The sequence below is a fragment of the Drosophila pseudoobscura genome, chromosome 3 (genome assembly GCF_009870125.1).
Source record: "Drosophila pseudoobscura strain MV-25-SWS-2005 chromosome 3, UCI_Dpse_MV25, whole genome shotgun sequence".
NCBI classification, from domain to species: domain Eukaryota; kingdom Metazoa; phylum Arthropoda; class Insecta; order Diptera; family Drosophilidae; genus Drosophila; species Drosophila pseudoobscura.
This window is the reverse complement of record NC_046680.1, coordinates 17,713,323-17,737,990: the sequence shown is the minus strand read 5'-3', so window position 1 is coordinate 17,737,990 and position 24,668 is coordinate 17,713,323. Positions and strand designations below refer to the sequence as shown.

General features: G+C 46.2%; 1 protein-coding gene across 9 annotated transcripts in view; it reads left to right on the top strand.

Annotated features, from left to right (window-relative positions):
- Positions 1 to 24,668, top strand: part of Camta (Calmodulin-binding transcription activator) — a 35,830-nt gene that overhangs the window by 3,361 nt on the left and 7,801 nt on the right. For 6 of the 9 annotated variants that reach the window (XM_033378392.1, XM_015184952.2, XM_015184948.2 and 3 more), the window contains exons 3-10: positions 31 to 547; positions 17,892 to 17,983; positions 21,485 to 21,552; positions 21,614 to 21,749; positions 22,793 to 22,864; positions 22,957 to 23,101; positions 23,158 to 23,213; positions 23,268 to 24,665. In XM_033378392.1, the coding sequence (XP_033234283.1) occupies positions 31 to 547; positions 17,892 to 17,983; positions 21,485 to 21,552; positions 21,614 to 21,749; positions 22,793 to 22,864; positions 22,957 to 23,101; positions 23,158 to 23,213; positions 23,268 to 24,665 (2,484 nt within the window). Of the gene's footprint in view, positions 1 to 30; positions 548 to 8,134; positions 9,019 to 17,891; positions 17,984 to 21,484; positions 21,553 to 21,613; positions 21,750 to 22,792; positions 22,865 to 22,956; positions 23,102 to 23,157; positions 23,214 to 23,267; positions 24,666 to 24,668 lie in introns of those variants that run through there. The other 3 variants (XM_033378393.1, XM_002138718.4, XM_015184949.2) reach the window with 3 other exon arrangements.

The window sequence follows — 24,668 nt, the reverse complement described above, 5'->3', positions numbered from 1 at the left end:
AGATCTTTCACACTTTTACCCACTCCGTAGGCCACGCGGAGCCTCAGCTCGGAGAGCAATTGTGACAGCAAATCGCCGTTCGTGCTGCAGACACTCAAGCGACTGGAGAAATCGCAATCCATTCTGGTCATACGCAACTCCACATCAGGCAGCACTTCCTCAATGGCCGTTTCTCCGCCTGTGAATGTTTCGGCCTCCGTATCATCGAATGTTTTAAGCGTGACACGCACTTCAAAGGCGGCCAAGGGCATGGCAGGTGCGCTGCACAAGCTCAAGGCGGCCGCAACGGCAGCAGCCGCAGCGGGAGCAGGAGCAGGGGCAGCACCATCCGCATCATCGACAGGCACAACCATACTGAGGCTAGGCAAAAGCGCCACCACATTGGCCATTAACGGAGCTGGGGGCAGCAGCAAACTGGAGGTCGCCGCCGCCGCCGCAACAGCAACCACAACGTCAACAGCAAATAAATTGTCCAACACGGTGACATCGGAGCAGCAGCAACAGCAACAATCGACAACAACGCAAACGAATGTGCCACTTGGGAACGGTAAGTCTCTGGGATTTGCCAGCTGGAGAGCGTTTCCTCAATGAATTTCAAATGCGGTGCATAAATTGTTAGGGAGGATGTCCAGCAGGTGCTGGGGCAGGCGCAGATGCAGGTGGGCATTTGCATCCAGGCCAAAACGAGATCCTGACGCAGTCTCTTTTGGGAAGATATCCACGCTTTTGTTTGGACAAAATTCCACCACCAGCCATTGCTTTAAAGGGTCAGGCGAAATTTTCGCTGATTTAGGGGGAGGTCTCTCTCTGCTCCGCGCTCTCGGTTGTACGTGGCATGCCTAACAATTATTCAATTAAATCGTGAAACGTCTTAGGCGGCCCTAAGGGCCGGACTGCACTCAGCTGTGAATGGGCGATGCTCATTGCCCATTGATTTTCACACCCGTCATCAGCTCTAGCTCTGGCCCCAATAGACTGAATGATTTTTAGGGGTCCCCGAGCCCTGGACCACCGCTCTGTTTGTTTCGTTTCTGGCCGGGCAGGACGAACAAACACCGAACAACATATTCTCCCCGCCGCCGCCGCCGCCCCGCCCCAGAGACTCCAGGGTCCAGTGTTCATTAGCGATGTGTGCGCTGAGTAACAAGTTACAAGTTATCGTAGCAAGTTTCACGAGTATCCTGGCCAGTGGTGGTGGTAGTGGGCCCACTGATTTCCTTTGCGTTGGCAAAATAAGTATATCCAAGAGGGAACAAATCAATTCGCTTGAGCGTAAAGTGCTTAAGACTCTCAACGACTTCGAATTGGAAGCAATTGAAAGTTTTAACTTAACTTGAGGGGAAATTAAGAAATTTTTATTTTTACAAATTCAGTTTTCTCCTTTGTTTACCTAATTCTGATCTTCCTTGCAATAGATGGCGCCTTTGTTGTCTATCGATTGCCGTCGATCGATTGGGAAGCTTTTTGTAGTGTCTGCGTGACCATCGCCCATCGATATGTATATCGATCTGTAATTGCATCCCTGGGACACATCCTAGCTAGCTAGCTGAGCCCTGTCCACGCATTTTGGCAGCGCCTTAGAACGATTCTTCTTCTGAGATCCCCTGTGCCGATTAGCCAAGTGACAACTTGACAACGACGGCCGGGCCAAGTCAAGCCAGCCATTGCCTGGGGGCCATCGAGCAAATGTGCTGATGTCACAGAAATCCGGTAGTTCGCCCGCCTCGAGGAGGAGTAGGAGATGTTGATTATTGCACTCGATACATGAGTGTCCGCCATTTGTGCTGACGGGGTCGGAATGTCGGGAGACACAGAAGCAGCACCAGCGGCAGCAGCCAAGAAGAAGTGGCCAAGGCGTAAGTGATTTTTCAACCAGATTTTTAAGGCGTCAGAGTCGCTTGTCCTCGGTCCTCGGTGTGGGGGTGTCGGCATATTGCAAAGCTCAAGTATTGCTGATGTTTCAATTGCTCGGGAGAGACCCCAGAGCCGTCGCTCCCCCCTCCTCTCTCTCTCTCTCTAGCTTCCTCTCTCACCGACCCACCCATACGTGTGGTATGTGTTGAATGCAGACATTTGAAAGATCCTTATCTGATTTGCCCGTTAAACAAATCCAAAAGCAAAGCACACAAAAAATAAAGAGGGAGAGACAGAGACAGGGCATTTTATTGATAAAACTTTTGCCAGCTCTGAATTTAAAATATTTTAATTTAGTTTGGCTTTAGTTTTTCGCTATATCACGGCCATTAGCTAAAAGGCGGCCAACCTTCAACAAAAATGCAAAAAATACAAAAAATAAAATGAAAAAGCCACGAAATTTGCCTTTGGTTGAGTTATTCTCTATCTCTATCAGTATAATGTTGTTTTGATGCCTATTTTTTGTTGTTTTCTTTGAAAGGAAAGAAAATTAAACAAATTACCCCCCACACACACATGGATGGGGGATCTGTGAGATACTTTTGCATGCAAGTCCCGTCATGTGTTGAATCCCAATCGCTTCAGGGCACAACAGCTCGACCATAATATACCGACTGATACAGATTCCAATTGGCATATGGCGTGAAAAATATTCTACATTTTTTTAATGGACATAATTGTACAATTTGCCAGATCGGTAGATGGCTTGTAAATGTATTTAGGGCGAGATGGATTTATTTTTGTATTATTTGGTGACTGCGGAATTTTGTAATTTTTACACGGCATTTGCAGGGCCGACATCCAAAAACAGTGAATGGCTTTCCATGGGATTTTTTACTCGTGTCGATACAATGTCTAGATCGGCTTAGCCCCTATATATCCTGGCACTCCACGTTTTCCTGGGTACAACGAAAAAAAACCCCGTTACAATTTGTTCACTTCTTTTTGGGCGCTTTTCTTCGAAAATCCTTTCTGGCCGGGCCGGGCAGCGCCGTGTGTGCCTTGTGTGCTTCATTATCATTATTTGGCTGTGCCACTGCTCCGCTCCTATCTCTCACTCTCTCTCTGGGTCTCCCTCCTCCTGCTCCTGTACTGTCTGTCTCCCTCTCTTGCGTCTATCTCCTTCCTTGAGCACATAATTGCCAAGAGAAATAAAAAAGTTTGACGCTTTGTTTTGCACAAAACTTTTGCATTTCCGTTGTTATGAAACTTGAGCGCGTCCAAAAAGAATACAAAGAGAAGACCCAAAAAAAGAGTGTTCAAAAAAGTGAAGAAAAACGAGGCAAAAAACCTTCTTTTCGTGTGAGTTAAATTGCAAAATATGATGGCCGGCGCCTAGCACCACTTCACACACACGCACACAGCCGTGATAGAGGGGCGGGGGGTGCTGGGTCCTTGGTCCTGTAGGTGGCTAATTAGATAACACTGTGCCTAATTTGACGCTGCCACGCCTACTGCATACTGCCTTTCTTTTCCCTTGTTTTTAACTTTGCCAGAACAGCCCATACCGCCCATCACACCCATCCCACATTTCCTTCCACAGTCCTCTTTTCGTGTGATTATTGTGTCAAAGTTCTGTGTTTTTTGTTTTGTTTCCCCGTCCGGTTTTAGGCCGTATTTGCCATGCCCTGATTTGCTTTGACCATTTGTGCCGCACAAAGATAGTTTTACACTGGTTTTATCACTCTAATCACACATTAAAATGTCTAAATTGTGTGCATAATTGTTCAACATTAGTTCCATCGAGCACACATAATTATGTGCTTGTGCATATAAATGAGCTTTCAATCAACAGATTTGCTTTGCAATTAAGAGATCAACGATTACGAATATACCATTTGCCAATCAGTTATGTATGTTGTGTGGGCCATCCAAATAGTGTGTTAGAAGAGCTTTTGCGCAGCCTCTCTTTCTGATCGTCTTTTACAAAGCGCCCTCTTTGCCTTATCGATATTTACCGATATATCTATTGGTATCTCCCACAGAGGGTATCGATGGTGTGGTAGATACCAACGCGAGCTCTTTGTTATTTGCATGCTACTCGTAATTATATGCGTTATTTATTTTTTATAATATACTATTGCCTTGCTAGTTTTTAGCTGTTGAACGATTTACTTAAGCTTTCAAAAGTGATTTCATGCGAGTATTATATCTATTCGTTATATGTATTTAGATTTTATCCGATTCTATCATCTCACTGAATTGGCTTAATAGTGGCCCATACGTTTAATCATATTTTTTGTCGTTTTGCATCTGGCACTATAATTGGGAATTTCGGAACAGATGGGACTGCAAGATTAAGTGTAAAAATAAATCAGTACTTATAAAACTTTTAAATTTTTTATAATTTCCACATTTGTGAGATATGTACATATATGCGATTTTGCAACACCAACAATTTGGAATCTGAGATAAGATTGAATTGAGAACTGAATTTCGTAAAGCTTGTTAACTCTTTTATTTAGCGCTTTTTGTAGTTTGAGTACACCATGGAGCCATTGAACCTTAGGATCTTTTTGTAATACAAACTGAATTGGGCAGCATAATCGCCCGTCTCAATAGGGAAACGTTCGCGCAACTTAGTGATATCGCTGTCTAGGTTCACGATCTCCACAGTTTAATTGACCTACAGAATGGAATGAAACTAGATCAAAAATCATGGATATATATGTCCAGGCTACTCACAGGGAAGGGACACGTCCAGGCCCTGTTTCGATACGGATTAATATAGGAGAAGGCGTGGGTAAAAAGAATGCCGTTGGGGGTGTTCTTGTTCTTAACACTGCCCAAGAATTCGCACAGGTTCAGAGTGATATTATAAAGAAAGGAATGCCAGACATTGGCCCGGTTGCAGAGCTCTAACCGAACCAGTGGGAAGAGTACAAAGAGCGTGTCGTTGCCGTCATTCGCCAATACTTTCTCAGTGCTGTCACCACTCGATTATTCCTGATTAATAGCTTATTTCGATACCCAATACTGATCGAGTTTTTGTACCGATTGAGAGTACAAGTTGAGAGACTTGGACTTGTCCTCCACCTGCCAAGAGCCCAACAGCAATGATCCAAGGAACCATACGAAAAACATGTTTGCTCAGTCGATTGAGAACTAATAATATACTGTTTCCAGTGGGCTTTTTAATCGTGTTTCAGTGTGTGCATGTGTGCTCGTAATGGTGGTTCAATGACGAGTAACGCGACCAAATTTTGTGGAAAAACGTTTAGAACGTGCCAGGCAATAGATAAGTTTAAGTGGTATTACACAGGACAGAACTCCAATCGAAGCTGAGGGAGGAGCTGTAAGGAGTCTGGGACGAGTCCCTACTGATCTGATCGAGTTCCTGTACCGATTGATGGTTACTCCTATCACTAAAAAATTGAAAACCTTCTCCGACCCAAAGGGACTGTAAAGCAGTTCTTTGAAGGGCTCAAATTTGTATTCCTTCGGGGTTCAAGGTACGATAAACGATCAACGATAAACGATGATTTCATGCCATATCTATTTTCTCTAACAATATGGATAATTAAACTAACTACTAAACCGTAACAGTATTTATTCATTTATTCTAGCAGTTGGTGGAATATGCGGATTATGTTCCATATTCAACGTTTTTATATAATCAATAGATTGTTTCAATACTTGATTCGATGCTGGCATCACTCCGCCCAACTAGCCGTGTAATTATTTGGGCTCCTAGGGTCTTTAAAACCTATCAGCGGATCGAGTTTCAAAATAATATAATGCTTAAATTTCAAATGGCCCCCTTAAATCCCCAAAAGAATTTGTTCATCAATAACCCAAATATTTGCCTGATATTAATCTCCAACTAATGAAATATATTATTATTTGCTATATAAAATATATTTAATTATTTAGCGAATCTCGTGTGTTCGCCACATGTTGCAAGTGCATAGTTGCACGTTGGCGTTCAGTTCAGGCTTCAGTTTTGATTAAAAATTCCAGCGCTGCACCGGTATGCTCCTCCACCTCGTGTCTTCTTCTGGTTGGGGGGCTTGAAAAGGTGTCCAAAAGGCTTGCCAGGCACGTGTAATTTTTGTTTTTGCCCTCTCTTCATGTCTTTCTGCTCTTTGTTATTGTTCTTGCTTCGGGGCTTTTGTTTTTGTTCTTTTTTTTGGGGTAGGACCAAATGGAGCCGACGAGCCTCGAAAGTTTTAGGCTCTCGTCGGAGGTAGTGGCGGTTGGGGGGATACAAATCTATTGCGCAGGTCTCTAACAGTCGGGGCACCAACCCCTAAAATATGTTGTGCAATAGAAATGCCTCTGTGTGCGTGTGTGTGTGTGCTTGTAGGTGCTGTTGTCGACCAACCCACACAAAGTACCTTGATCATCCCAACAAACGCAGGGAAAGGGAAATTAGGCTAATACCGATTGTTGATGGTCCAAATGTGTGTTTGTCTAAGGAATATTTAAGCCATAATTGCGTTCAAAACAATAGTAGGTGCATCCATCATAATTATGATTATTTCTTGTTATTCGGAGGACAATCTAGAGTTCTGGAATTGACGGGAGTTCCCTTGAATCACTTTTCCGATGGATGATGCTACTGTCTTGACCAAGGCTGTACATAAGACGCACTTGATGTACGTTCCACATCAAACCAATTGGAGAGAAACACACCCACACAACTATTGAAACCTCCTACACTATCCCCCCTATGCCCCCTCTCCAGTTCTCCGACTGAGCCACTGCCAAAACAACACCCCCACCCCCACCCACACCCCTTTCTCGTATCCATCATCTCGCAACACAGAAGCCATGCTCCATCTCTGTTGCTCTCGTGGAGGCGCCGGGGCACAGCCAACCGACGAATCCTGGCGCTCGGATTGTCCCGTTAGCCGACGGCAGCCAGCTCGCGAGCCGAATGGCCTTGTCTGTGGCGCTGGACTCCGTTATTTCCGTTTCAGCTTTCAGTTCTCAGACCTTGGCCAAGCACGTCGCACGTGGGTCGCGCTCGCTCTATCTCTCTCTTGTCTCGCTCTCCGTTACGTTACGTGTTACGTGTATTTCGCGTGCTTCCACTACGTGGAGGACGACGGGCAGCGCGTCGAGGATGTCAGCGATAAGCCAATATTTGGCCATCAGCATTAACGCACTTCCTTCTCCGGCCTGATCTCTCGCTCGGGCAGGAGCAACAAGGTTCCTCTTCTGTCCCCACCACATCCACATTCACATCCACAGCCACACGATGATGGTTTTCTGAGCGGGGGAAAGACATGTTTCAATCTTCCAATTTCCCCCAATTTGTTTATGTAATTTGCTTACACTTCGCCTCTGTTTGTTTGTTGGTTTATTTGTCGTTGTCGTTGTCGTTTTCGATGTTGTGTCCATGTTAATGTGATTCAATTTAATTGGTGTACTTAAGATCTCTGTCTGGACTCTATAGCAACTATATCAATATCCCATATCTTATATCCTATATCCCATATCCCATATCCCATATCCATTGTATATGTACTATGTGTGTGTTTTATGTAGTTTTTTATTGATGTTGTCAATTGGTGTTTTAGCTAAATAATCCTATTGATTCTTCTTGTGGAAATTTTAGGAATTTTGCGATTAAGATTTAAGAGATTCTTGTATTTCCCCATAATTTGTGACTCATAAAATTCTTGTACATACATTGTTTATGGACACGAGACCGGCCGGGGCTTATCTCGGTCTAGTTTCGGCCCTCTGACAGTCTGTCAGTTGATGGCCCGGACGAATACCGTGCCTAGGCCACGCCACAGAACCACCTTCTTGGGCAACTTGCTTAAGGTCGAACTTTAGTTCAAGGTTCCCACCCACAACGAATGTAAACAAATGTAATACGAAAACCAAAGAAAAATAGCTACAGATTTCAACTCGAAAACAATAAATATTTAAACATTAGATGCTGCTGTCCAGGAAATTTTGTGAAATTTTTCAGTGTGTCTAAATTTGATGTTGACACACGACTCGACACGGGAGAGACTGGAGACTCGAGATTCGAGACTCGGGATGGGTGGAAGGTAGAAGGTATATTGAGATGTCAAGATAATAAGCGGGGCGGACCTTATCATCGTCACGGAGTGACATTATCAACCCCGAACTAAGCCTAAAATCTACTCTCCCGCCAGGAAAATTTATTCAACTTACAAATTAATCGTACGAAAAATTGTAGGAAATAATCTCGTGGAGGGTTCGGACACTTAGTCGACCCTCGGATTCGCAAGCGAAAAGACGCTCAACGCGGCAGCGAAAAAAAAAACAACAGCAAGCAATAAATGAAAGAGATCGGATCGGATCGGATCAGATCTGCGTGTGAGAACAGTGTGAATCAGTGCGAACAGTGAACAATAAATTAGAGAGAGTTTGAGGATAGATCTATGGCCGGTTATCGCTCGTTGCCGCTGGCCCCCGTTTCGGCCGGCAGTATGGCAGCGGCGGCGGCCGCCGTTCCGGCCCAAAATGTGGGTCATGCCGGACCCACGATGGCCTATGCCCACCACCAGTCGATGACGGCCATGTCATCGAATAACGGTATTATCTATCAGTCGGCGGTGCACGCCTCCATACACAGCCTTCCGAGCCAGCATCGCTCATCCACCACGCATCATCACATTCTAGCCACGGCCACCGCCACAGCAACGGCCGCAGCAGCAGCAGCGGCAGCCACAGCCGCCGCAGCAATGGTGTCCCTGCCGGCGACAGCAGCAGCAGCAGCACAGCAACACGGAACCTATGGACACCAGCAGCAGCCACACCACCCACAACAGCAGCAGCAGCAGCATCTTCCTCAGCAATCCCATCAGCAGCAGCAGCAGCAGCAGCAGCATCAGCAACAACTGATGTCCCATCAGCAGCATTCCGCGTTGCAGCAGCAGCAGCAACAACATCACCATCTACAGCAATCCCATCAGCAACAGCAACAGCTCCATCAGCAGCAACAGCAACAGCAGCAGCAGCAGCATCTCTCTGCCGTGCACCACCACCATCATCACCACCACCAGCAGCTGTCGCTGCACCAGAACCACTTGTACTTCAGCGGTGGGAGTCTGGGGCACCATCACCACCATCGACAGATCTTCAGCCACCTGCAGAGCGCCCTAATGCCGCTCAGTGTCAGTAAGTATGCCAAGACCTATGTGGGCGTGGTGGTGGCCATTGAAAAGCTGAAAAAAGGGAGCCCCGGAAACAAGTTTGTACCGAAAATTATGCCCTTGGTTGGTGGCTATTCAAATTGGAAGCTCAATCTCTGATTGAATGCGAAGAAGAGTATTCTTTTCCCATTTAAATAGCCACTGATTTGTTGTGTTTTTGGTGTCGCATGTTCTGTCTATAATCAAGTCTCATTTGTTACTCTGGATGTTGTGATTTATACGAATATCTATAACTATATATGTGTATCTATAGGATAACCATTGGTGTTGTTGAGTAACGATTAAGGGAATCTTGGGGATTATAAACTACAAACATCCTACTAGCCCAAGAATCCTTGATGTGTCTCTGATCTTTTCTGTTCTTGGTGTCGCATGTACTATCCATAATCGTTTCTATAGCTTTTATCGATGTTGTATTTCCTGTATTTTAGCAAAGGATTAGTTGATTAAGCCACACACTCGTTTTGATCATTTCAACCTGCTTTTTCAGGCTCTATAGTATCGTATCGTATCCCCTCAACAGAACCTTGTGTGTTTCACAGTATATCATGAAGTTGTAGCTTTAAAATGCCTTTTAAAGGATTTCTGGGAGAGTAGCCCACTAAAGTATTCGATTTACGCTCAAGTGAAACCCCTATTTCGAAACATATCCAACGAAAGGGGACAACCGGGACCCGAACCGAGCCGTGAATGGGGTTTTTGCATTTTCTAAGCATTTCATTAAATTTTATTTCATATCTTCCGTGGGCAATAATTCGCACGCCATTCCAGAGACGCGTGCACGTTGCACAGGAGTGGAGTCGAGGAGCGTCGCGCATATGTTGACAGTCGTTTATTGTCCTTTACACACACACACACACACACACACATACACATGGGGCTATACAGTTACAGTTACAGTTACCTATAACGAGGCTCGCACACGCCTAAAACCAAAACTACAGACAATTGAAACAAAAGGCCGCCGCTGAAGAGCCCACCAAGAGGGGGAAAAGGGAGGGGGGGGGGAGGGGAGAGCCCTATCTTGAGTGCGTGTGTGTTTGTGTGTGTGTGGCCAACAACACTGCAAAATATGCCCAACATTTGGCGTTTTCTTTTAACCATTTCCATTTGGAATTCTGCTTTTGTGTTGGCTTAGTTTTTTGTCACCTTCTCTCTCTCTCTCTCTCTCTCTCTCTCTGTTTGTTGCCCTGTTTCTTCCTTGTCTTTTGTTGCACATTGTGAAATATGTCAGCAATTGTTGCAACGCTTGCTGTTGTTGTTGTGGCAGGCCTTTGTCACATTAGATTTTGTTGCTGCCCGGCGGCCGCTTAACTTTATTATTTTAACTTAACGGCATTTTAAGTGTTTTTTATGCCCCATGCGAGAACAATGGCTCCTCTGGGCAGAAGGGGGGCGTGTGCTTGGGCGTGGGCGTGGGTGGGGAGGTGTGTGCCGTCGCAAGTAAACATTTCACACACTCCGAGACACACACACACACACACACATCCTGGAAATCAGGGGGCTTTCATTCTGCCTCGTTTAGCATACTTTTTAGCATACTTTTTTGGGGTCGTGCGGGTGTTGCAAAAACAACTCAATGAAAAACCCAACAAGTGTGTGTGCGTTTGCTGGTATTGTGTGCCTGTGGCAGAGTGTTTTTGTTGCTGTAGAGCCCCAAAGTGGTCGGTTCGCTGTCTTCTTAGGGAGTTTAACTGGAAAATGCCTTAAAGAACTGCATTAAAATTCCCTGAAATCGAAAATAAGCCTTTTCAAAGGTCGAACTGAGCAACGATTATAATGAATGGCTTCTGGTGGGACCAGTAATAAGAATAGATTGATTTTTGGGATAGATGGTAGGGAAATATATTCTGTATTGGCTTTACTTATTTTATTTAAAGAAATCCTTTAAGTCGTTGAAAATTGCATTGGAAATAATTCCAGCTGGACTTTAATGATGCCTGGGGTGGCCGAAACCTCTGGCATCTTTGGCTAATATATATGCATAGGCCAAGTTGAGTGTGAAAAAGTCATAAAAAAGTGCTCCTGCCTCGTGCTCCGGCTCCGGCTCCGGCTCCTGCTCCCGCTCCAGGGGGAAGGCTGAGAAAAGGAGTTGCAAGTTGACAAAATTTTTAATAAGCCACTTCGCCTGTCCGCCTTTTGCATGCCAAAAGGAAGCCAGAAGTTGGCAGCTGTCAGGACTCGCACACACACAGACACAGACACATGCACATGTATGTTCATGGAGCGGAGGACATTTCAATGGTGTGTCCGTGCGTCCGGCATCCCGGGGCGCAATAAAAAATTCAAAACTCTCCGCTTACATTCGGATTTGGTCAGGAGATCACGTACTCAATAAATATTGCTCAAGCTTCCCCCAAATGCGCCCCCCCCCCCCCCCCCCCCCCCAAGCACAGTTGGCTACACTTTGTCCTTTGGCCTGGCCTAATGTCCTGGCCCTTATAGGTTTCTGCCTTTAATTTCGATGTCAGCTGGTGGGCGTTCTTTTTACTATTTTCCCCCTTTCCCCCTTTTTGCGGCTGGGTCGCTTTTGATGTGCGCCTATTAATTTCGAGTTTGTTTCGTTTTCAGCGGCAGCAATTCAATTAGTTCTATCCCCGGCAGATCCGTCCTGGTCCTGATCCGTCACGTAATATATTTGCTCATATTACTAAAAGCCACATAAATCGTGCCAAGGGCTTTGTACAAGCATTTATAGATACGGGACACACTCTTGAAGGGGAAGACGCCTTCTCGAAGGGACTTTAAGCTGCAGCAAGTGGAGTGTGAGCCTTGTTTTAGCCTGATCGATGGCCAAACGTTGACAAAATGCAGCCCGGCAGAGCCCCACCTGCGGCAGCAGACTTTTTGGGGCCGGTTTACAAGCAGCAGCAGCAATGGCCTCCTCATGGCCGGAAAAGTGGAAAAGTGTTTGCCAACGCTGAAATTCCAAGCAATTAAATCACTTTGATGCTAATTTGGATTAATATGTTGTTGTTGCCTGCCATCCTGCCTACCATCCTGCCTGCCTGCCTGATGCCGGTCTTGTGCGTATCCTATCCCTGGCAATTTGTTGCCTCTGCCAGGTACTACTATTCCCTGCCCCTGCCCCTTCCCCTTCCCCCCTCTGTGTTTGTGTGTGCGTTTCGATTAGAGGCCAAATAGATTTATTGAACAATGCATCCAACGTTGTGGCATGATGTGGCTGGCCCTACGTTGCATGCTGCCGGCTGCCTGCTGCCTGCTGCGTTATTTATTTGGCTTATCGCTCCAAAGGTTCCAAGCCCTGAATTGGTCCTGGGGTTGGGTATCATGAGGGGGCCACAGGAGGATGCATTGCCGAAAATTGTGCTACATTTTGTCGTTTGTTTTTGGTTGGACAAACAGTTTTTGCGACACCCGCGTCTCCCACTCGGTGTCTCTATTTGGCTTACAAACCATATTAATTTTGTTAGATAAATATTAGTTTTCCAGTTCGATCAAGGCGGCGGGGCAGGGGCAGTGGCAGAGGCTGTGGACCGACCGTGTGCCCATTTTATGTATTTTTAATGAACCATTACCCCGGACATTACCTGGGGGCATCCATGTGTTTTTGGGGTGCCCGGCATTGCCAATTTCATGGCACTTTAAATGTTTAATTTACAATTTATGTAAAAACAAAATACGTATAAAATAATCCACATAGAAAGCAGCGCTTTTTTTTGCTGCTTTTTGTTGGTGTGTCCAACCTGGAGGGAAACGTATGTGTATCATGATAAATACCCAGCATTAAAATAAATTACAGCTCCTGGCCTCCAGCTCTATGCAAAAACCCCCTGCCATACGGCGAGGGGTATGCATATATAGAAAAAAGTATTTTTAATATACTCCAAACGAAAAAGAAGCAACATTTTTGGGGTAAACTTATACAAAGTTTGCATGCAAACGGAATGGCAGGAAAAAATGGAAGGAAACCGAAAAAAATATATGATATGAAGAGCCCCAATATTAATATAATTTGCAGGCAGCTTAACTGGTTGCTCCCCATTCCCGGAACCCCAGGGACCCTCAGAGTTAAGAGAGAAAGAGCAGACATATGTACATCCGTAGGGGAGGCGGTGCACCTTCCTTCTACCACTAATGTGCATTAAATTCATTCTTTTCGTGGCACATGCCAAGGCGCTGTAGCCCCCAAAAACAGGGAATCCTCAAATGAAGTATAGTCGAAGTCAGGCATTCCCTAAATTGATTCTACAAAGTACATTTGTGGCGATTCTTTCAATAGTATCTGTGCATACAAAAGAGCCTTCGAAGTGCTTTTTGCACTAGAATCCTACTAGCGGAGAGTCAGAGTGCTCCTGTCATAGAGTATCCTTACCTATGAAACGAAAGGTAATGAAATCCGCACGTAATTGCATTGCTCGTAGACACAAAAGACGATGACAATTGTGGACCCCCCCTTAGGTCACACTGTAGCCACATTCCCACCATTTGCCCCTTTGTGCCATAACTTGTAAATAATTTATAACATTTTTGCCAACTTTTATTCGGCTTCGGCTTTGTTCTTCGTATTTTCTGTTTCTGTTTAGATTTCATTCATTAATAGGACTTTTATGACTTGCAGAGCCTGCCCGCCTCTCTCTATCTCTCTCTCGCTCTTTGCGACTGGGTTTTGTTGCATTTTTATGTTAATCGCTGTTTGTGCTCAGTTCTGTTGTATTTCTGTTGTTCTGTTTGTAGCACTCCTCTACCTTCTCTCTGTTTAAGCTTTCACATTTGTTTGTTTCCTTGTGGTTCTTCATTTAGCTCAAAATTGCATTTTCCCTTCTGTTTTGGGGCTAATTATTACCTTTTTCCTGCCCCACTCCGCTCCGTTCCGTTCCGCCCCGACATGCATATTTGCTGTTATGTGTCTTTTAATTGCTGTTCTTTGCCGAGCGGCAGTGGCGGAATATGCAAAACCAGATGAGAAATGTTTCCTTGTAATGGCATTGACGACGGCCCATTGCCTGTGGTGGTGGAGTGCAATAGAAGCGGGAGGGAGAGGGAGTGAGACACAGAAATGAGTGACTTTTGCCTTTGCCAAAATGTGATTTTTATCAACCGCAACGTTTTGTCTGTGCTATTTGTGTGTGTATGTGAGAGAGACGGGCGCGTGTGTTTACTTACGTTATAAATCATCCGCACATCTGTCATTTATGGAGAGCAAAGCAAAAAGTAAGAGCGGGAGAGTGAGAGAGCAGAAGGAAGCTTTTATCTAGTCTGCAGAGGCGTGTGTTCGTGGAGGGGTGTCGTCTCAATGAACTTATTCCCGTTGATGTGCCAAGTAGGAGCTTTTCCTTCTAGCAGATCTCTTAAGAAAATCTTCACAGAAAATGCAGTTTATTCTTCATCATAAATATATCGAAATTAACTTCTCTCGTCTTCAAACGCTCACTCTCTCCATCTGTCATGCCCCCCGCTGCTGCCCCTGTCTAGTTGCACCGGTTTCTTTTACACTTAAACATATATTTGTATTTATTATCTAGAAAAACTTTTACTTCTCGGTATTGCTTTTTATGTTTGGTTTAACCATGACGTCTTTTGTGGCCTTCTTTCTTACACACTCCCACTCTCTCCGGCTATCTGTTCTTTGTTTTTGCATTCGTATTCCATGTGTCGGCGACGTCATCGTACATTATCTTTCGAAAACCCGCCGGCCAGATATTTATATTCGAGTTTCTTTCGGGCCATCCATCCCTCTCATGCGAGATAAAGAATTGCGTAGAGAACTCTTCTATATATTGTAGTTTTGGTTCTGGTTTTAGTTGTTGTTTTGGTGTCGTTTCGCAGACACTTTTAATGGCTTTTAATTGTGGCAAGAGCAAGAAATATATACAGAGAGAGAGAGAGAGAGAGAGAGTTCGGACTCTAAACAAAAGTAATTTCACACTCGCTGACTTTTCGGCGACGACCGACCAAAGTGCAAAACAATTTTTCTTTTGTATGTTTTATAGGACCCAAAGAGCCCCAACCTACCCTACTCCACCCATTTTGGAATGGCCCCGTTCCTGTTGCCATTTTTGGTGGGATATTTATTAGCCACAATTTGGCAGGCAGCAAAAATTGGCAGGTCTCATTCGCTCCCCGGCCACCTGGCCACCTGGCTAGGCCTTTAAACGAAATCATAAAACGAAAATTTATTATTTATGTCAACTCTTTTGTGCTATTTGCCGTGTCAATTCGTGACTGTCCAGGACCAGGACATGGGCGAGGCCATCCATCGTCCAGCCCTCCCCAGAGTCCGCCTGCTGCCCCACCCTCCTCTTAAACTCTCTGCCAAATTATGAGAAAATCTTATGTAGCAAAGCGCATTTGTCACAATTAAGCGTTGGATAAAATTATGACTGGGGCTGGGAGGGAGACTCTTTCACTCCCTTCCTCTGCTAAAGTTTTTTTTTCGGTGCTTAAAATAATACAGTAACCAAAAGGTGGGCGCCAGCTTGTAATACTCTTATACATAGATAGATGAAGGGTATGTACTAGAAGTAATTTGCATAGAAAAAGGCTCTTGATATAGGTCTACCGATTCAACCCGCTCTTCTTTAAGTCGGCAAAGCATCTTATGAAGTGAATACTATCCCCTGGCAGGGTATTACAAAGGGAAGCAAAAAGATGAAAGAGTCCCTGCCACGTTGACGTCGCCATCGACATAGTCGACATGGGACCGACTCTCTCTCTCTCTCTCTCTCCAGGCTCTGCCTTCATCTCCTCTCTCACCTGAGCGCTGAGCTGTGGCTGTGGTTTCGGTTTATCTTCTCTTTTTTTGGCACTGCTCTGGCCCCTGGCTCTCAGTCTCTGGCGCCCCTCCCGCAGGGCAGTCTATTATGATGGCGGGGCAACCGTCAGTTTTTGAAGCTTTTTGCCATGAAATATGCAAAGAGCAGTTAAAAAAACTTTTTATTTGTATTAATCAAACAGAGTTATTCCTTCCCCAGTCTCACTTCTTTCTCACTTTTGGAAACAATGGCAGCAACTGCATTATAAATAGGTGCAAAGGGTAGACTGTCGGAGGGAGACGGGACGGGATGGGACGGGCTGCCTGTGATTGTTTCGACATTTTTGACAATTATCGCTTGAGCATTTTTCAAAAGAGTGCACGTAAGTGTGGGGTGGGAGCGGGCGGCGACGGGGACCGAAGGCAGCGATGACAAATTAGTGTGGCCATAAAACTTGAGTGTGCGATCAAAGCAAACAATTTGTCGCCGATTCCCAGCCCCAGCCGCTGTGTCCTTTGGGTTCTCTGCCAAAACGTGAGCCATATACAAGAAATCGCATAAAGAACTACATACCAGTACTGCCACTACAATAACGACAACAAAATGCCCTGAAAAAGTAACTACATCAACGTCATCATTGTGTCCAAAGGGCAGAAAAGGAGAAGGAGGAGTGCCGCCTTAAATTCTTCTCTCGCTAGAGATGTGTGCGTGATTTTAGACAATTTATGTGCGTGAAACGTGAGTGCAGTGGATCACAACTACGTTGTGTCCATAACACGTGACTCTCTTGCTTTTATCTCAAATGCGAACAAGCTTGGGAAGAAGAATCTGAGAGAGGAATCTTTGCAGTGATGCAATGGGAGTAAAGAGCATGATCAAATTATACAAGGTGGTCCGCTTACTCTCTTTCGGGTCTTGTTTTAAGCTCAGTGCTACTGAGAGTGCTTTGGCGTGATGTTCGAAGAGAGAGATCAAAAAAGACCCGAAAAGAGAGCGTGTTTCGGTAGTGGACCAGAAGAGCCATCTCTTTGATTTTTTGTACATTTTCACCCTGACCTGTGCCGCTCATCTCTAGTTCGTAGCTCGTATGTGTGTGTGTGTGTACGCTCACCTCTCGAAAAGGGGCGCCACGCCAACCCCACGCACTGTCTGTGCCCTTCTCCGAGTGGAGCTCCTGTGCCCCTTCCTTTCCCGCCCACCGACAGCGTCTGGCGGCTTGCAATTTGGCAACACATTTTGGTTACGCGGCTCTGATCCGCCCCGTGTCGCTCCGCTGTGCACCGCTCTGGTCCGGGCCAAGAGTCGCTTCGAGCACTTTATATAAATTGTGTACAAATACTTTTTTATGGCTCTTCGAGTGCAACCTATTGGCTCGTTGATATACGACGAGTGAGCGGTGGAGAGAGAGAGAAAGCGTAATGGAGAGAGATGTCGCGTAGATGTGTCCGCTTTTATTACACATTTTTGCTAAATTACAGTTTGGCCGCAAAGTTTATGTACCCCACACCACACCACACCACTCTCCTGCCCCTGCCCCCTGCCCCTTGCCACTTGCCACTTGCCACCCCTTTGCCTAACCGAGTTGCGTGGCGTGGCATTTTAATAAACCAAAAGTTGGTTTCGATTCGATTTACGGTTGCAAGCTCCATTAAGTGTGGGTAATTATTCAATGACGACTCAAAATCGGCAAACTTTTCCACGCATTCTCATAGACCATGCGAGAGGTGAGTGGGGACAGGGGAGAGGATTGCCGGGAGAGAAGTTTCTTGGGATTTTGATAAATGGACAAATGGAGAAACTCGTTTATTAACGTTGACATTATAAGATTTCTTTTCGCATTTTTTTTTTGTGTGTCTCCGTCTCCACTATAAATCATCGCTGCTGCTCTCTAAACTGATTTACATTTTTGTCGCATTTATGAATGTCCGACAGTTGCACCTGTTGGGCGTCCCCAAAACAGGACAAGCGGAGGAAGAGATATGCAAAATTGATTTATAAAAGCCAAGTCGAGTGGAGTCCCGAGTCCGGAGTCCCGTGCCCGGAGACCGTGTCGCCTCTACTTACGCTTTCAGTGCATTTTCCACATCTTGTACTTATTTTTTTTCCCCCAAACATTTTACAGATGGCGAACCTATCAAACTACCCGACAATTTGGAGAGCCTGCCAAGAGCTGACAGTTTTCCATCACAGCGTCATCGTTGGAATACAAATGAGGTCAGTTCTAGTCCTAAATAAGTTGGTATTTGTGTTGTCTGTTCACTGTTTTCTGTTTTCTGCTTTCTGTTTCCTCCTTTTCCGTTTCTATTTGCATTTGATTGCACATAAAATTGTCGAAATGGGGGAAGCCAAGTGAAAGCCAGAAGGAAGTCCATGACTTGGCCGGGGCGGCACCCAAACGATCCGATCCAATCCGAGTGGACTTGGACGGAGACAGTTGACAGAGGCGGATGAGCCTGCCAGTCGTGGGCCTGGACACTTTGACAGCCTTCGAGGACGGTTTCCCCTTTTACTCTTGGGGCCCACAGTGAAAGGTCTCTTGGGTGGAACGTCTTGGATCATTACTCCCGCCCTAGGGCTTCCATTCAAGGCAGTTTTCACTGTATTTCTATATGCAGATTAATGAGATGGCTTGCCAGTCTATTAGGGAGCCGTTCGCGAAGTTTTTATTGCGCCACAAACTATAATACAAACACGAGTTGAACGTGGATAGGACCAGGACCCCCTCTGACCCCCTCTTACCCCCTCTGACCGCTGCACGTGCGATACACGCGTCGCCGAAAGTTCGCTTTCGCGTTTGTCCTTTTTCTGCGCGTTCCGTTCGGCTTGCAATAAAAGTTTTCACGGAAAATGGAAAACAGAAAATGCCTTGGGATGAGCTTGGCTTGTTGTTTTACTTGTGAATTAAGCGCAACCGCAAATATTCATTTGGACAGTTGTAAAGTTCCCGCTGTGGAGTGCTGGAAGCGGCATTTTACACACTCGCCCGACAAAGTTGACTAAATTAAAGGAAGCTGCCCAGGCGGCACAAAAGGAGGTTCGTAGCGAACCGAAATGTCGAATACCCTGGAGCAGAAAGAGTCTGGAGGCTGCAGAAAACCCATTCTAGAACCCTGAAAGCAAATAACCCATGAATATCTGATATTATTATGATGTGTGTAGACAGTTGGACAGCTGGACAGGATGACCAAGAGATGTGCCATATTTCTAAAGTTGAAGATGAATATAGAAGGAAGACAACTATTTACAAATTTATTGTTAGTCCGTTTACTACTTCTATATATCCTCATCCATCTTTAGGCTCTTAATGCCAGTAAGGATTCGCTTCGCTCCTTTGCTAATGAACTAAAGAACTTCTTCTCGGAAAAAGAGCATTTTCAAGTTGATTAAAATAAAGTTTGCCAGCCAAAAACGGGAACAATCCCTGGCCAAACATCTGGACATGGACATGGCCAACTCCAGCACCAGTAGACCACCTCATGGACCCATGAACCCATGAACCCACCACCACCACCCTTACTGCATCAGCATGCAAAAATTACAAAATGTGGCCGTGTACCGGGCATAAATAAAATTACGCACGCTTATTTTAGTCCTGCTTACAGGCAAACGAGGAGGCCCACAGCAAACGGCAGTCAGGGCCCAAACCCTCCTCGGACTGTCGCTTTAACCACACAGTTTTAATTTGGCATTTAAGTAGCAGCCAGGGTGGGGGACACAGAGCCACTCGACCCCGGCTCATAAAGCAACTGCAAAAAATAATACGAGCAGCAACAACCACGCCACCAATGAGCCGTACTCTCTGTCCTGCCGTCCCTCCGTCCGAGTGTGTGTCTGTGTGTGGTCGGAAAAGGCGCAGCTTAAAAATCAAAAAGTTAAATTGATAATGAGTCGCAATTTTATTTGCATTTTTCTGTGTGACCCCCAGATGTACATACTGGTACACTTCTGCATCGGTCAGCCCCGGGGGCCAGGACTCTGACTGGAAGTGATTAAGTGGCTGTTCCTAAGGCTTACCTTTTGGAGAGTTAGTAAGAGATCCTTTTAGGGGGCTCCATGGTGTTCCACTTTGTTATTTTTAGGCTGTTATTTAAAAAGTGGTCGCACTTTATTCAATCCAAGCTTACGTTTTAATCGATAGTTGCATACATCGATACATTGCTGTGCTATCATATCGGTGTTCTGTATTAAAAGTTTAACGATCAAGCTTTTAAAGAGCAATATCCTACAAGGGGTTTTCCACCTTGGGGAAATGTTCTTAGATTTCAAAACCTTCAAACAGCATTAAGTATTGTGTTATTTGCTTTTTTTTTTGATTCTGCTTTAACTATTGAACCCCTTTCTTTCCCTTTCTAATTGTTTTCCTGTGCGATTCGATGGATGCTTCGTTTGGGTTCTCCACTCGGGTGAAAGTGTTGAAAGGTCGCCTGAGTAGCGCCCATGGCCACGCCCATATGTACATGTCTAGGTTTGCGGGGGGCATCAATTTTTAATGCTTCGCCTCCTCAAAGTTCCGAGGCCTGTTCCTCCGCGTATGTGCCTGGAATTCATCATAAAAAGCAGAGAGATGCCAGAGTTTGGGAAGCAGTTTGGAGTAGGTCGCTGGAGCCATGCATAAATAACCAACACACACATCCATCTATATCTACGAGTATCTTTCTATCTTTGCCTTATGGCAACCAAAAGGGCCAAGTCAGAGGCAATTTTGGCCAAAATGCAAACGTTTGCCACTTGACAAACACGCGCCTGTGATTTGCCCCAACTCCGCCCTAGCCTTGGGGGTTCCCCCTTCGTGTGTGTGTGTGTGTGTGTGCATACAATTTTTATGACACTCGCAAATGTTGCGATTTCTTCCGCCAACTGACATATGGAAAATGTTTTGCTGCACAGCTGAGGATGGCTCCAGAGGAGCCCCAGCCTGCTCGAAGGATGGATGAATGAATGAATGAATAGATGGATGGCCACTTTGCATTATTCATGCAACGTCAAGGGAAGCAAACAAATTGATAACTTTATCGGCAAAACATGCAATGAAAAGTCAAGTCCAAATGGTCCAAAAAATCCAAATTCCCTGTGAACTTTCGCTGGCTGTTGTGTGATTTGCATTTGAATGGCATCCTCTCCTGCCTTCCTCCAGCTTCTGTCTCCGCGTCCATGGCCTTTCAGCGACTCCTTTCATTCCTTCCTGCTTATCAGGGCAGAGGGAGGGGGCAGGCAGAGCATTTCAAATATGCACACAAATTGCACTCGGGATGCGTCTGTGCCACTTGGTGGTTCCTGGCCTGGCCAGCTCGGTTAAGTGTCAACTGCCGGGGCGACACCTGTAAATTGTGGTTAACACTATGCACCCTTCCTCCGGGTACTCCTGGTACTCCTGGTGCTCCTGCTCCTCTTCCTGCCTTGTGGCAGTGTCCGCTTTGCGGTCAAATGAAATTTCTAAAATGTTTTCCTTTGTTTTATGGCGCAGAAATCCCTTCTGCTCTTTTTCTAGAGTTTAACGGAGGAAATGCCGCGAGTGCCGTGACTGGGCAGCGTAGCATTTTGGCCATTAAGTCAGGAAATTGTTAGCACGTTAGTCAACGCGGCCAGTTCAGGCGGTTAGCGGTTAGTGGATAACTTTTACCCTGAGGTGATAAGACTCGTGTCTCGTATCTCTGGATATTTCCATTAACGTACCATATTCGAGATCAGCAAATAAATACACTGTATATTTTCCAGGAAATTGCTGCGATTCTTATCAGCTTTGACAAGCACTGCGAGTGGCAGTCCAAGGAGGTCCGAACCAGGTGAGTCACTGGCCATTGGACCCCATCGCCCCGCTTCATCTTTGAACACCTTTTATCGCAGACCCAAGAGCGGATCCCTGCTGCTGTACTCGCGGAAGAAGGTGCGCTATCGCCGCGACGGCTATTGCTGGAAGAAGCGCAAGGATGGCAAGACGACGCGCGAGGATCACATGAAACTGAAAGTACAAGGCACGGAGGTGAGTCGCCAGTCACCAGGGGCGCACAATTAGGCAATTAGTCGCAGTCATTGGCATCGTTTGTCAAAGGGCAGCAGCAAGGGCAGTCCACGGGTGGTCCTCCTTCTGGGTGACCGTATGAGTTATGATTTCCCGCCGGAAGTAGACAGAAAACTGACGGTGTCCGTCGTCGCTCCCGTTGCAAGGATTGCCCAAAGGCGTCGCCCGCTGCCTGCTAATGAAATAAGCCCTGCCAAGGGTTAAGCTTATTTATAATGTCTGAAGGATGTCCGTCCGTCCGTCTATCGTCTATCGCTATCTCATTCGACTTTCCCCCTATTAGAGAAACATAAAAACATTTGGCAATTTCACGCCAATTTTTTCCTCCACTTTTCTTGAGTTTTTCTTCGTTTTTTTTTTTGGGTTTTTGGTTCTCTGCTGTTTGTTTTAATTTTTATTCTTAAAACATTTGCTAGTAAACGTGGCAGGGCTGAGATTTATGCAGTTGGCAGAGCTAGCGGGGGGCCGTCTCCTTACATGATAACCGAAGCGAAGCCCAGGCGTTGGGGCAGGGTCGGGGGGGGGCACAAGAAATTCCGCCGCCAAGAGAAAACAGAAGAAGTCAGCGGCATATCGCGGACAACGAGAGCCAACAAATTTATCAGCGGGAATAGAAAAAAAAAGTTTACAAAAACTAAAAAAAAACAACAAAGAATAAATAGACAAAAAATTAAGAGGCAAGGGGAACCCCAGAGAACAAGAAAAATGCGCAACGAAGTGCTTCGGGGAGTCGGGGAAACCCTTTTCCTTTGGGGCTCTGATTTTTGGCACTTACCGAATCCGTATCCGTATCCGTATCCGAGTCGAAGTGGAAGACATGGCAACGCTGTGGCGCCCCCCCGCTATCGTGGGCGGTTGGTAATTTAATTTGAGCTCCGTTTTTATGTTTTCCAATTAAATGGATTCGCTCCCAGCAGGGGGCATGTTTTATGCTCTTGTTTTGATAAATTGAATTCCCTTCGATCTGCCTCACGAATCTCCGCTGCTCCTCCCCTCGTCCACAGTGCATCTACGGCTGTTATGTACACTCGGCCATATTGCCCACGTTCCATCGCAGATGTTACTGGCTGTTGCAGGTAAGTGGGGGAGTGCTCCCAACATCCCCGTTACCATTCCCATTTCCCAACTAAAACCCTTCGTTTGCTGCCTTCGGTTCTACACAAAACAGAATCCGGACATTGTTTTGGTGCACTATCTGAATGTGCCGTATCCGGATGATAATAAAATGGCAGTGATTGCCCCCAGCATCACCCTGTGGGGCGACAAGAAAGAGTGGACCAAGGAGGAACTGGTCAGCCAGCTGAAGCCGATGCGTGAGTAGAGGCAATGCTTAGTCTTTCGATTGGTAATCTATTCCCCACCCTTCCAGTCTCCACAGTCAACTCCGATGATGACTCCGACTCGGGCAACGACATTGAGATATCGGTGAGTAGATCACAGGCTAGATTGGAGTTCCAGCTCAATTGTTCCTCCCCGTAGACGGCCGAGACCGTGGAATCGATTGTGTGCCAGCTGATGGAGAAGCAGCGCTTGTCCCGCCAGGCGGCCCTCGTCAAGCAGCTCGACTGCGGCTGCGGGGACTCGGGCTGTGCCGACGGCAAGACCTGCACGCATCCCGTGATGCGGCGCACGGGCGGTATCATCAAGTCCGCGGTGGCCACATCGGCCTCAGAGAAGCGACTCAATGAGGGGGCCTTCAACGGCGGCACGCCCAATGTGGTGGTGGCCAGCAAGCTATACTCCCGCTGGGCGGAGCGGCCGCGCCAGCGCAACGATGGCATGCACCTGGACAACCCGCACGCACAGTTCCACAATGCCACGCAACAGCTGCCCCAGGAATCGGCCATCAAGTTTCAGATCATTCCTCCTCAACAGCAGCAGCAGCAGCAACAACAGCAACAACAGACGGGACATGGCGATGGCAGCTATCAGCAGCAATATCGTGGTGCCAATCAGATGCTGGCCGCAAGAAGCAATCTGGTGATGCAGCAGCAACAGCAACAGCAGCAGCAATATCACCAGCAACAGCAGCAACACTTGAGTCTGCAACGATTCGTGGCCAGTCAGAGCCAGAATTCGGCTCATTTGAATCAGCATCATCATCGCCTGCAAATTGCCAATACAACAATCACGGCCACAGCCAGAGATCCTTCCACAACAGTAGCAGCAGCAGCAACAGCAGCATCGGCATCAGCAGCAGGAGGAGGCTCCGTCTTAAATGGAATGGATACGGAACTAATTGAAATCCAAAGCCACATGACTGCAAACAAAATCACTAGCTCCGTCAGCAGCAATGGAAATGGCAGCGGCAGCAATCCCAGTGCCAGTGCCAAGCAATTAGCAGCTCAAACGAACAACGAATTAAATGTCGTAAATAATAACGACCCCAGCAACAATAACTTTATGTACAATCAACAACAGCAGCAACTGAATACTTCCAGCAACAGCAACAACACACAGCAGCAGCAGCAGCAACATTATTATAAATTGCAACAGACATCAGCAACCCCAAACAGTGGCCAACTCCAACTCCAAAATCAAACCCAAACACAAACACAAACCCCAACCCTTGTCCAACCCCCTGTTGAGGCCATGTGTATGTCACCTGAGCATCGCAGCGGCAGCAGCAGCAGCAGCAACAACAATACGGCCTCAACGTCTTCCGCTGTCAACAGTCATAACACCTCCCCCTCCACAGCCATAGCCACAACCACGTCCATGGCCGCATCTATATCTATATCCACATCTACGTCCGGCACATCGTCCACCTCGAGTTCCTTACAATCGATTATCGATGGCAATCAGCAGCAACAAATTACAACGACATCGACGGCAGCAACTTGTGATAATTTAATGAGCGCCAATGCGCTCACTGAGGTG